The 13,853-nt window shown below is 51.7% G+C and overlaps 1 protein-coding gene across 1 annotated transcript in view; it reads right to left on the reverse strand.

Moving 5' to 3' along the window:
* itgb4 (integrin, beta 4) overlaps nucleotides 1–13,853 on the reverse strand; it is a 97,195-nt gene that overhangs the window by 30,990 nt on the left and 52,352 nt on the right. The window contains exons 20-29 of the mRNA XM_078401862.1: nucleotides 13,027–13,215; nucleotides 11,784–11,887; nucleotides 10,317–10,375; nucleotides 9,341–9,364; nucleotides 7,626–7,774; nucleotides 5,570–5,749; nucleotides 4,538–4,686; nucleotides 3,091–3,298; nucleotides 2,025–2,161; nucleotides 384–561 (exon numbers count right to left, since the gene is read on the reverse strand). Of these exons, the coding sequence (XP_078257988.1) occupies nucleotides 384–561; nucleotides 2,025–2,161; nucleotides 3,091–3,298; nucleotides 4,538–4,686; nucleotides 5,570–5,749; nucleotides 7,626–7,774; nucleotides 9,341–9,364; nucleotides 10,317–10,375; nucleotides 11,784–11,887; nucleotides 13,027–13,215 (1,377 nt within the window). The remainder of the gene's footprint in view (nucleotides 1–383; nucleotides 562–2,024; nucleotides 2,162–3,090; nucleotides 3,299–4,537; nucleotides 4,687–5,569; nucleotides 5,750–7,625; nucleotides 7,775–9,340; nucleotides 9,365–10,316; nucleotides 10,376–11,783; nucleotides 11,888–13,026; nucleotides 13,216–13,853) is intronic.

Here is a 13,853-nt window from a genome sequence, read left to right on the forward strand (position 1 = left end):
CACACTGTGGATCCCCCCCCCACAGTGAAGTCACCCCTCCCCTCCCCTCCCCCCCCACTGTGGGCCCCCTCCTTCCCTCTCCCACATTGTGGAGCCCCCCCCCCCACATTGGTCACCCCTCCCCCCCCTCCCCCCCCCCCCCCACTGTGGGCCCCCTCCTCCCCTCTCCCACATTGTGGAGCCCCCCCCCCCCCGAACCACCGTGAAGCCTCCCCTCCCCCCCCCCACCATGGGGCCCCTCTCCCACATTGTGGAGTCCCCCCCCCCCCACAGTGGTCGCACCTCCCCCCCTCACTCCCCCCCTCCACATAGTGGAGCCCCCCCCACCACAATGAAGCCTCTCCTCCCCACCCCCCACCGTGCCGCCCCTCCCCCGCACTCACCGCTGTCAGGCGTGCGGCAGCGCACGGTGTTGGAGCAGGGCCCGGAGCCCAGCGTGTTGTAGGCCACCACCTCCATCGCGTAGTCACAGCTGGGCTGGAGGTCGGTGAGCTCGACAAAGGTATTTCTCGTCTCAACCGTCTGGGAGGAGAACTCATCGTCTTCAGGCCAGTACTTCAGCTGCAGAAACAACATTGGTCCATCAGTCCCATCGCCTATCGTTACCCCAGAATTATTTACCCCTCTCACTGGGCGTAGCTACCCTTTAGTGACCATCCCCTGTTAGAACAGCGCTGCTTAATGATTAATCCACTCTTTAATCGTGGGCCTCCTCCACTGTCAGAATGAGGCCAAATGCAAATTGGAGGAATGGCACCTCATATTTCACTGGGGCAGCTAACAACCCAGCAGTAGGAATATTGATTTCTCTCATTTCAAGTAACCCTTGCATTGACTCTCTATCTGTCCTTCCCCCACCCTAGTCGGCCTGCTAGGTTCACTGTTTATGTCCCTTCGTTATCACCTCCTTCATGGCCAACAATGGACCATTGTGGGCTCCTTGGCCATCAGTGCCAGTTTTGATTTGTTCTGTACCTTTTAATAGCTCTGGTTTCCCTCTCCCCTGACTCACTGTCTGAAGAAGGGTCCCGACCTGACACGTCACCTCTTCCTTTTCTCCATAGATGCTGCCTGACCCATTGAGTTACTCCAGCATTTTGTGTCACTCATTGGTTTAATTTACTTCACAGATACAGCGTGGAAACAGGCCCTTCAACCCACCGAGTCCGCGCCGGCCACTGATCTCCCCGTACACTAGCACGAGGGACAATGTACAATTTACAGAAGCCAATCAACATATAAAACTGTCGTTGGAATGCGGGAGGAAACCGAAGCACCCGGAGAAAACCCACGCAGGTCACGTGGAGAAAGTGCAAACTCCGTACAGACAGTACCTCTATTCAGGATCGGACCCGAATCTCTGGTGCTGTAAGGCAACGACTCGACTGCTGTGCCACTGGGCTGCCCCAGTTGACTCCACTGCTCACCTGGATCCTCTCTGAGTCTAAACATCTATTAGTCTCATCTTGAACATCTACGTGGATATACAACTGCGCGGGTTTACCGTGCTCCCTGTACATTACTTCTCCTCACCGCTGACCCCTGGTCCAAAGAGTGCCCTGGTTATCGACCCTCCATCCAGCTCCTCGGCCATTACCCTCACTTCAGGAAGGGGCAGTTGGGAGACCATGTACCAGTTTTCATCGGTGGGTTCGCGGTGGGAACAGTTAGCAAACTTGAGGGGGGGACCTCATTGAAACTTACCAAATAGTTAAAGGCCTGGATGGAGTGGTTTCTAGACCTGGTGTCCTGCCCAGTTCCTGTTGAGCTGCAGCAGAACACGAGGTGCTGGAGTAACTCAGCAGGTCAGGCAGCAACCCTGGAGGACATGGACAGGTGATGTTTCGGGTCGGGACACCTTCTGCAGACCGGTACTTGTGGTACTACCTTTGTTTTATCCAACCCCAATAAACCGCCTTGGATTCTTGGCTGCTGGGCGTCTACAATAATGACCTTATTCAGACACGACTGGCACGGTCCGAATAAGGGCGGGTCAGCTCATCCTGGCACAGTGTGGGGCTCACCTTGTACCCGGTCACATCCCCCGGGGCTGGGTTCCAATTCACCCGGATCCTCTTGCTGTCAATTGGCTGTGCTTTCACGTTGAGGGGCGGCAAGTCAATTGGGAACAGAGATTGGTTGAGATCCATCCTTTCCTTTACTGTGACATTAACCAGAAGAACATATTAACATTTGGTTTTACAAAGAACATACAACAAAGAACTGTCATATGTTGAAAGACTGGAGCGACTAGGCTTGTATACACTGGAATTTAGAAGGATGAGAGGGGATCTTATCGAAACGTATAGGATTATTAAGGGGTTGGACACGTTAGAGGCAGGAAACATGTTCCCAATGTTGGGGGAGTCCAGAACAAGGGGCCACAGTTTAAGAATAAGGGGTAGGCCATTTAGAACGGAGATGAGGAAAATCTTTTTCAGTCAGAGAGTTGTGAATCTGTGGAATTCTCTGCCTCGGAGAGGCAGTGGAGACCAATTCTCTGAATGCATTCAAGAGAGAGCTAGATACTCTTAAGGATAGCAGAGTCAGGGGGTATGGGGAGAAGGCAGGAACGGGGTACTGATTGAGAATGATCAGCCATGATCACATTGAATGGCGGTGCTGGCTCAAATGGCCTCCTCCTGCAACTATTGTCTATTGTCTATTGTCTATTGTAAGAACAATACAGCGCGTGTGTGTGTGTGTACATGTGTGTGTGTACACGTGTGTGTGTACACGTGTGTGTGTGTGTGTGTGTACACGTGTGTGTGTGTGTACACGTGTGTGTGCGTGTACACGTGTGTGTGTGTGTGTGTGTGTGTGTGTGTACACGTGTGTGTGCGTGTGTGTGTGTGCGCGCAAGTGTACGCTTATAATGCGAGAAGAAAACGGAATTTGCCGGAAGCAATGCCTGCCACAGTTCCCTGTTTGCATGCGGCACAGAATGATGCGATGAAGCAGGAGATGTGTGGGAAGGAAGTGCAGCCGCTGGTGTAGGTGCTGCCGACCTTGTGCGGGCGGCGCTGGGTCAGGGGGACAGGTGACGGAGGAATGGGAAAGGGAGGGGAAGACGGCGAAAGAGGAACCCACCGTTCTCGTCGCCGATGGTGACGGTGGTGCGAGGGAACTTGCCCAGCTTCGCACCGTTTCGGGGTTTGTACAACTCCAGGAGGAACTGCTTGATCTGCTCATTGCCCAGGAGGGAGTCTATCTCCGTCTGCTCCAGCAGCTTGACGGGAATCTCCTTGCGGGTCTCGCCGGGCAGGAAGGTGACTTCGTTTTCCATTGACACGTAATCCTGCAGTGGACAAAACAAAATGCAACTGGTACATCTCAGTGGGAAGAGCACAGACAAGCAATGTGAGGCAATGGTATCTAGGAGTAACTGCAGTTGCTAGTTCACACAAAAGGACACAAAGTGCTGGCGTCAATCAGCAGGTCAGGCAACGTCTCTGGAGAACATGGAGAGTCTAGTTTCATTCAGCTTAGTTTTGGTCTGGTGTAAAAAGTGTACAGATACATGATAAAAGGATCTTGTTGAAACATGTAAGATTATTAAGGGATTGGACACACTAGAGGCAGGAAACATGTTCCCAATGTTGGGGGGAGTCCAGAACCAGGGGCCACAGTTTAAGAATAAGGGGTAGGCCATTTAGAACGGAGATGAGGAAAAACTTTTTCACTCAGAGAATTGTAAATCTGTGGAATTCTCTGCCTCAGAAGGCAGTGGAGGCCAATTCTCTGGATGCTTTCAAGAGAGAGTTAGATAGAGCTCTTAACGATAGCGGAGTCAGTGGGTATGGGGAGAGGGCAGGAATGGGGTACTGATTGTGAATGATCCGCCATGATCACATTGAATGGCGGTGCTGGCTCGAATGGCCGAATGGCCTCCTCCTGCACCTATTGTCTATTGTTTATTGAATAATGTCATCACTGGGTTTAAATTCCTGGAAGTGCCTCCACAACATCTTTGTAGGAGCGCCTTCACCAGAGGGTGCCCAGGGGTCAACTCGGGATGGGCAATAAATGCTGCCCGCGCCCATACAGTAAATGAACAAGTGGCCACTTCTCTAGTGCTTATCGTATAATAACGACCATTCAGTGGAAATGATGGCTGGTTTGTGCTCCTTGCTGTCAAAGTGTCCCTCGCGATGTAAGTAGTGGGAGCTGTACTTTCTCGAACGTCCTCAACAGGTCTTTAGACAAATGATTTTAGATTTTAGAGATATATTGCAGAAACATGTCCTTCGATCCACCAAGTCCACGCCCATCACTGGCACTATCCTGATTACTAGGGACAATTTCCAATTTTACCAAGCCAATTAACCAAAAAACCCGCACGTCGTTGGAGTGTGGGAGGAAACCGGAGCACCCGAAGAAAATGTGTGCGTTCACGGGGAGAACATACAAACTCCGTACAGACAGCACCCATAGTCAGGATCAAACCAGGGTCTCTGCTGCTGTCAGGCAGCAACTCTACCGCTGTGCCACCGTCACCCTCCCCCCCCGCCCCATGGTCACCAGGTGTGAGCCATACCTTGCCGTCCTTGGCGGTGAGGTCTCGTGTTTTGTAGGAGACCTGGGTTCGTCCGTCCTCTATGATCTCCCGAAGCAGAGCGATGGTGGCCACCTTGTCCTGCCGCTGGTACGTGTAGGATGGCTGCAGGAAGGTGATGCTGCTTTTGGCTGCCGACAGGAGGAGAGAGAGAGACGCCAGTGAACGGTGAGATAAAACGAGCAACGGGAAGACACTAGAGACTTGCACACGCTGGAATCATGAGGAAAACCACAGAGCTGCAGGAACTCAACGGGTCGGGCAGCATCTGTGGAGGAAAATGGTCGGGGGCCTTCTTCAGATTGATGGAGCAGAGGGGAGGAAGCTGGTAAAAGGTGAGGGGAAGGAGGGGGGAAAAAACTGGCAAGTGATGGGTGGATACGGGCGAGGAAGGGAGACTGGCAGATGGGTGGATAGTGACATTGACTAGAGGTGAAAGAGAGACAAGTGTGTCAGATTAAGGAAGAAGAAAAGGAGTGAAATGTAAACCAAATGGAGTGATAGTGGGTGGAATGGAATGGGAAGGAAAGAGGGAGAGGGGGAAAGTGGGAAAGGATGAAAGATGCAAATACCAGAGAAGCTCGGAGCATGGGAAACATCAGAGTAAGCTGGTGGTGGGCGGAAACGCCACGACTTGTGATGATGCCAGCTCGGGAGTGGGACGGGGTGGGGGGGGGGGGGGGGCAGAAGGACGGGGAGGGGGCAGAGATGGATGAGAGAGATGTGGGGAGGGACGAGGGGGCCAGTGGACGGAGAGGGGACAGGGGCAGTGGGTTGAGAGGGACGGGTGGGTTAGGCTCTGCTGGCTACGTGATGTGGCATTGAGTGATGCCGGTGAGGCCAGGCGAGGAGACCCGGCCAGTCCCTTGGGGACGTGACCGGCGATGGAGGCAAGGGCGCCGCGGTGAAGTCAGGAGCTGGCGGGCAGAGGGAGGGATGATCGACGGGAGCGGAGGGGCTCTGGCCGGGCCAGGCCGCGACCTGCCGGCGCAGTCGCCGATTCCAAGCCCCTACCGGCCTCTTTGATGATGGTGATGTTGACGAAGCGCTTGGTGATGTCGGCCGTTCCCAGGTGCACGTCCACCGCCTCCACCAGCAGCCGCTTCTCATCGTCGTCCTCCTCCTTCACAAACAGCGGCACACGCACGTCCACCAACTCCACCCCCTCCTGGAACTCCACCTCTCCCTGGGCACCTGCCAACAGCACGGTAGCGGTGTCAACGAACGGCAGCCCCGCGCAAACACTTCCACACCCACCGCTCACGCCCGGGGGCCCCACGAATCGGCAAGGCCAATCGGCAAAGCTCTTGCCCGTCCCACACCCCCCCGAAGAGATCCATCCCACGTGTGCATCCCCCTCTCCAGTGATCCACTCCTTCAGCCAAAGTCAGCCTCGCGATCCACTCCAAACAACTCCAATTCCTGATCCACAGATCCACTCCAAACACTAGATCCTCTCCACACAATCCATGGCGATCTATCCCATTCAACCCATGGTGATCCATCCCATGAGGAAAAACTTTTTCAGTCAGAGAGTTGTGAATCTGTGGAATTCTCTGCCTCAGAAGGCAGTGGAGGCCAATTCTCTGAATGCATTCAAGAGAGAGCTGGATAGAGCTCTTTAGGATAGCGGGAGACAGGGGGTATGGGGAGAAGGCAGGAACGGGGTACTGATTGAGAATGAGCAGCCATGATCACATTGAATGGCGGTGCTGGCTCGAAGGGCCGAATGGCCTCCTCCTGCACCTATTGTCTATTGACTATTGTCATTCAACCCATGGTGATCTACTCATAAATCCATAGTAATCCGCTCACACAATCGATGATGACCCACTCTCACACAATCCAGATAGCTCCATCCCACACTAACACACTAGCCCTGGCGATCCAGCAATACAATTTGGACATCTCACATTGATCCACAGGAGACAATTAAACCCAATTTGAAATGGAGCCACAGAAGTAGAAGGTAAAGAGAACCTCAAAGCAGGAAAGGCATGAAGACAGTTCTTGGGGGTGAGAGGTCAGATCCTCGGCTTCTGAACCGTCACTACGATACAATACAATACAATATATCTTTATTGTCATTGTACAGGGGTACAACGAGATTGGGAATGCGCCTCCCATACGATGTCCTTCTACAGTTGTACCGGGCCCTGGTGAGACCGCACCTGGAGTACTGTGTGCAGTTTTGGTCTCCAAATTTGAGGAAGGATATTCTTGCTATGGAGGGCGTGCAGCGTAGGTTCACTAGGTTAATTCCCGGAATGGCGGGACTGTCGTATGTTGAAAGGCTGGAGCGATTGGGCTTGTATACACTGGAATTTAGAAGGATGAGGGGGGATCTTATTGAAACATATAAGATAATTAGGGGATTGGACACATTAGAGGCAGGAAACATGTTCCCAATGTTGGGGGAGTCCAGAACAAGGGGCCACAGTTTAAGAATAAGGGGTAGGCCATTTAGAACGGAGATGAGGAAGAACTTTTTCAGTCAGAGAGTGGTGAAGGTGTGGAATTCTCTGCCACAGAAGGCAGTGGAGGCCAGTTCATTGGATGCTTTCAAGAGAGAGCTCTTAAGGATAGCGGAGTGAGGGGGTATGGGGAGAAGGCAGGAACGGGGTACTGATTGAGAGTGATCAGCCATGATCGCATTGAATGGCGGTGCCGGCTCGAAGGGCTGAATGGCCTACTCCTGCACCTATTGTCTATTGTCTATTGATGCAATAATTTAATTAGCTAGTCAGTATTAATTTAAACAACACCAACCCAACGAAACAAATTGTAACAGTTTTAAGACAGAATAAAGTGTAAGTAGATCTGTGGGGGACAGATGAGTCAGAAACAGAAGTGAAGGGGAGCAGATATTTGAGAGGATTTCCTCGCTGGAGGAGATTATGGAGATAGGTCGAGAACAAAAATCCCACCCCCTAATTCAACTCCAATCCCAAGAGATCCACTTCATATCAGTGACCCCAACCCCATGTGATTAATTAGATGCAGCCCACCACCAACACCCTGCTGCCTGTGCGGACAGAGCGGGAAGACTCACTACCTGGTGCCCGCTCACCTCGATCAGACGCCACTGTGTAATAACCCGGGACCACTTTCAGATCGTTGAAGGCTCCCATGGTGACCTGGTGTTCGGTTAGCTTCACGATCTCCGGCTCTGCTGAGCGGGGCGCCTGCAGCTGAGTGTCAATGATGGTCAGGTTCGACCTGGGACGGAGAAGCACGCACGTTACCAAACCCGTCCTGCCGCTCCGTGGGAACACGGGAAAAGCCTTCTCCTGTCGGAGGAAGGGTCCCCACCCAAAATGTCACCCATCCCTTTTCTCCAGAGACGCTGCCTGACCCGCTGAGCACTTTGAGTCTATCTTTGGTGTAAACCAGCATCTGCAGTTCCTTCCCACTCACGATAAAAGCCTGGGCTGCTTTCCGTTGGCAGAGAAGGCTAAAGGGAAAAGTTTCAAAATGCGAAATGCTTTCATAGAGACACAGTGTCATACAGCGTGGAAACAAGCCCTTCAGTCCAACTGGCTCACACTGAATTACATGTCCCATCTACACCAGTCCCACCTGCCTGCATTTAACCCCTATCCCTCTAAACCTGTCCTATCCATGTTCCCGTCTAAATGTTCCTTAAATGTTGCGATAGTACCTGCCTTAACTACCTACGGCGCCTTGAAGCAGCTGTAGAGTTACTGCCCTACAGCGCAAGATACCCGTGTTTGATCGTGACTATGGATGCTCTCTGTATGGAGTTTGCACGTTCTCCCTTTCTCCGGGTACTCCGGTTTGCTCCCACACTCCAAAGAAGTGCAGGTTTGTGGGTTAATTGGCTTCAGTAAAATGTTCCCTAGTGTGTAGGATAGTGCTATTGTCACTGGCTGGGGCGGGCTCGGGTGGGCCGAAGGGCCTGTTTCTGTACTGTGCCTCTAAAGTCTACAGGTTAGTGCTGCAAATTGAGAAAGCAGTTCTAAAATTCTCCAACTTTAGGTAACTAACCTACAAACACTCCTCCCCTTCCCCCCCTCTCCCAATTTCCCCCTCCCTTCCCAGTGCCCCCATCTGGATGGACACCCATTTCTCCCTTTCCTCCCCCCACCCCACCCCCAACCCCATGTCCTTTTCCACCTATATTCCTTTCCTCTGGCTTCACATTTTGCACCCTTTCTACCTTTATTTCCTTACCTCACTCTTTTTATCTTTTCATCCTTGGTCTTTGTCCACCCATCTGCCAATTCAAAACCCCCCTCACATGTATCCACCTATAACTTTGTCCTGCTTGCATCTCTCTTCCAGCTTTGTCCCCCAACTCCAATCACTCCAGGCCCAAAACGCCACCTAACCATGTTCTCCTGACATGCTGCCTGACCCGCTGAGTTACTCCAGCACTTTGTGTCTCTTTTTGAAAACCAGCATCCGTCTGATGAAGGGTCTCGCCCCGAAACATCACCTATTCCTTCTCTCTAGAGATGCTGCTTGACCCGCTGAGTTTTTTTGCAGCATTTTGTGTCTATCTGCTGTTCCTTCTGTCCAAGAGGCACTAAACGTCTGGATGTGCCAATGGGGAAGGATTAAACAGAAAATCAACTTGAGACGAGGAAATTAAGATACAAATGTCTGAAGATGGTTTGAAATAAACCTCCCCTGCAGAGAAGGCTGGAGGGATGGATTGGGAAGGGCAGTGCAGGATGGTGTACAGAGACTGGCGATTACAGGTAGCTCGAGAGCACAGATATCATGGAAGCTGCTGGAGGGCTAGGTCACAAAATCACCCACCTCTTTCCTGAATGTGGCTGATTCCTAAAACAAAAGAAAAATGATATTTAGCAAGAGGCAGTTAAGTTCTTAATTGTCAATGATACAGCTTTGGACAAACCACCGACATTAGAGACAGAATGAAAAGAAACAGCCTCCTCCTGCACCTATATTCTAAGTTTCTGTTTCTTTGAGGGAGGTGGGTATGGGGTAGAGGAAGGACAAGAGTGGAAGGAGAGAGGGAGAAAGGGAGAGAGACAGGAGAGGACTAAAGAGAGAGCAGAATGCAGGAGGCAGACAAGGAAAGAGGGCGGAAAATAGGTGGCAGGAGTTAAGTAGAGAGATACTGAGACAGGAAGAGAAAGGGGAAGTTAGAAAGGAGGAATGAAAGCTTAAATAAAAAGTAATTGGAAGAGGAGGTGGGAGAGGGGTGAGCAAAGGGAAGGCACAGTGAAGGGGGGGGAGGGGAAGAGGGGGAATATATACAGCAGGGACGAGGAAGGAGAGACATGGAAGCGTTGAGGGGAGAGAGGTGGGGGAGAGCAAAGTGAAAACGAGAGACCAGGCAACGAGAAAGCAGGAGGGGGGTGTGCACAGGCGAACGAGAGAAATGGAGGACAGAGGCGAGAAGAGTTTGCTGACGATGGAGGTGCAGAGGGGCAAAGATAATGGGGACGGAGAAAGAGAGAGGGCAAGATGGCGCAAGACGGGGGGCGCCATTCAGGAGGGGGCATCTGCGTGAGGCAGATAGAGAGTAAGAGAGGGAGAGAAGTGTGAGAGAGGCAGTAGAGGGTGAGAGACAGGGGACAAGAGAAGAGAAAGTGAGATTGAGCAAAAGCAAGTGATAAAGAGAGAGCAAAGTGGAGCGAATGAGATGAGAGGGACGCAGGAGAGAAACTGACGGAGAGAGAGAGAGAGAGAGAGAGAAAGCACGTGAGAGGGTGAAGGAGAGGCTGAGAGAGGTGTCACAGATGGGCGACACTGGGGACATCCTTACCTGAATTTAGTTTTCTGGACAGTCTGAGCCCCTGGAATATGTTTATACATTTCATTGAGCTGTAACGATAAAGACACGCCTGGGTCAGTGGGTCATCGAGAACATTGAACAAAGGATTGCCAATGCGTGTGCACCTGTCCCCACATTCCTCAGTATGGGTCACCCTCCCCGAGTCACCACCCACATCACTACCCTGCCTCTCCTCTGCACCCACTCTGGACTCCACCCTTCCTGATGTCATCTGTAGCCAGCCCTGTTTTGTTCCGGCCTTCTCCATCTTTCAGTCTGAAGAAGAGTTCCGACCCGAAACGTCACCTGTTCCTTCTCTCCAGAGATGCTGCCTGTCCCGCTGAGTTACTCCAGCATTTTGTGTCAAACTTGTATGCCGGCATCTGCAGCTCCTTTCTACGCACTTGGACTATCTACACACTGTTTCAGGAAACCCTCGTGGATACACATGATAAATTCTACCCTGTCCGAGCGCTTGCACTGAGGATGTTGCAGTCAATATTGGAGAACATTGACTGGGGGCGCAACAAAAACGTGCAACCAAAACGTTAGCACGCAACAAAAGCTTTTCACTCTACCTCGGTACACGTGACAATAAAGTTAAGGTCATGTACTGCAAAAAACCCTGTTGCCTTTACGCCTTTCCATAATCTGTCTACATATCTATTCTTCCGTCTTCTGCTGGCTATTGGAAGGCCTGTTGTACAAGCCCGGAATGATTGCAATGTTCTTATTTCTGAGCTCTACGCATATTGCCTCGTTGGATGAATCCTCCAGCATGCCCTCTCTTAGAATCAGAGAGTCATACAGTGTGGAAACAGGCCCTTCATCCCAACCTGCCCACACCAACCAACATGTCCCATCTACACCAGTCCCACCCGCCTGCGTATGGCCCATATCCCTCTAAACCTGTCCTTTCCCATGTACCTGGCTAATTATTACCTAAACGTTGCAACAGTTCTTGCCTCAACTACCTCCTCCGGCAGCTCATTCCATGCACACACCAGCCTTTGTGTGAAAAAGTTACCCCCCCCCTGGTTCCTATTAAATCTTTCCCCCTTCACCTTAAACCTATGACCTCTGGTTCTCGATTCCTACTCTGGGCAAGACACTTTGTGTGTCTACCCGATCTATTCGTCTCATGATTTTATGTACTATAAGATCACCCCTCATCCTCCTGTGCTCCAAGGAATGGAGTCGTAGCCTGGTCAACCTCTCCCTGTAGCTCAGGCCCTCGAGTCTCTTCTGTGGGGTTCATCCACTATAACGTTCTCCCTGGTTCATGATGCAACTCCTCCACTTCTTTTACCTCCCTCTTTATCATTCCTGCAGTGTTGAGCTGCCGTTTCTGAGTCACTCCTAACCATGTCTGTGCCATGGCCACACCGTCACATTCCTGTGCACTGAGCCAGTCTCCAACCTCGCCCCCTTTGCCCACAATATTCCCGGCACGCTTACGTTTTCATCCGCCAGGAGCCGGAGTTGCTCGGACTCCCTCGAGTCCGGGTTGTTCAGCTCGTTGTTGAACACTCGGGCTGCCCGCAGCGACAGGTTGTAGAGAACTGTCGGAGAGAGAGGCAGATCAAGGGTCAGAGGGTCGTGGGGAGCTTCAACCCTCAACGTGTAAAACCCCAGCCCCACCCCACTCTCCTGTACTGGGGGATGGGGCAGTTCCTGAATCAATGCAGCCCTCTGCGTGTATCTCCCTCTCCCTCTCCCCACCTTCTCCTCTCTCTCCATCTCTTCCTCTCTCTCCACCTTCTCTCTCTCTCCACCCCCTGTCTCCCCCTCCCACCTCTCTCCACCCTCTCTCCTCCATCTCCCCCCTCTACTCACCCACTCCCTCTCCCTCCCTCCCTCTCCCCACCTTCTCCTCTCTCTCCATCTCTTCCTCTCTCTCCACCTTCTCTCTCTCTCCACCCCCTCTCTCCCCCTCCCACCTCTCTCCACCCTCTCTCCTCCATCTTCCCCCTCTACTTACCCGCTCCCTCTCCCTCCCTCCCTCCCTCTCTCCCTCTCCAACCTCTCCCCCTATCGCTCCACACGTTCTCCCCCCTGCCCCTGTACCTCTCCGCCCTCTTCTTTTCCACCCTCTCTCCCTCTCTCCCATCTCTCCCACCCTCTCCATCCCTGCCCCCTTTCCCCCCTCCTCCTCTACCCTATTCCCTCTCCTTCTCCCCCTCTCCCTCCTCCTATTCTGTCCTATCCACGTACCGGTCTAAATGTTTCTTAAACGTTGCGATAGTCCCTGCCTCGACTACCTCCCCTGGCAGCTTGTTCCATTCACCCACCACCCTTTGTGTGATAAAGTTACCTCTCAGGTTCCTATTAAATCTTTCCCCCTCACCTTAAACCAATGTCCTCTGGTTCTCGATTCCCCTACTCTGGCCAAGAGACTCTGTGCGTCAACCCGATCTATTCCTCTCGTGATTGTGTTCATCTAGCAGAGGTAGCTCTTAAAAATCAGCCTCAGTGAACAGCTGTTTATAAACTGAGCATCTGTAGTTCAGTGTTAGTGCCTGTGCTCCTAGGAGCCATCTCAACACAAAATCCTTTTTTCTTTGAAAGATCAAAACTGCAAGCTCGGGCCCCCGCTGCTGGAAGTGGAAATCTCAGAGCTGCTTAAACTGAGAAGATGCCCCAGAGAAGATTCCCCACCCTTCAAGGTGACGGCCCCCTTCCCTTTGCCCGAGATACCCACCGGAGTCCTTGGGGCTGACGAGCTGGGAGTGAGCAGTGGCTCCCTTGTGCACGTTGTCTGTCACCTTCCACCGCACAATGTCCGTCCCGTCGAGTTTGTTGGTCCGCACCATCGGCGTGTCCAGGGAGTTAGAGGTGAGCTTGCTCTGCCGGAGCATGTAGTGGTCTTCTTTAAACCCAACCAGGGTGCCTACACATTCAATCAAGGACAAACACTATCAACGGTACGTTTACATGGCGGGCTGGATAAAGTACTTCAAAGCATCAAATGACCTGACAGCACAGAGTTAAATGGAGCATTGACAGATGGACTTCAATCATATGGGTTCAATGAGTCCACATTGATGCCTTAGAGAGAACCAAGGAGCTAATATACAGGGTTAGCCAAGGAGTGAATATACAGGGAGAGTCAAAGAGTTTATTTACACAGCACCATTCACATTGCACCAATGATGTCTCGAACTGCTTTGGAGATAATAAAGTACTGGTGAAGTGCAGTAACTGCTGAAATGTAGGGAATCAGAGTTGAGTTGAGTTGATTTTGAGTTTAGTTTCTCGTCACATGTACCGAGGTACGGTGAAAAGCTTTTGTTGCGTGCTAACCAGTCAGCGGAAATCCAAAACATGATTACTAATCGAGCCATCCGCAGTGTACAGAGACATGATCAAGGGAATAACATGAATAAGGTTTAGTGCAAGATTAAGTCCAATCAAAAATATTCCGAGGGTCTCCAATGAGGTAGATCATTTAGATAAATACAAAGTGTTGAATTTTGGTAAAGATAAACAAGGGCAGAGAAGAAAAAGGACAAAGAAAATGTTGAACGA

The sequence above is a fragment of the Rhinoraja longicauda genome, chromosome 6, assembly GCF_053455715.1.
Source record: "Rhinoraja longicauda isolate Sanriku21f chromosome 6, sRhiLon1.1, whole genome shotgun sequence".
NCBI lineage: Eukaryota > Metazoa > Chordata > Chondrichthyes > Rajiformes > Arhynchobatidae > Rhinoraja > Rhinoraja longicauda.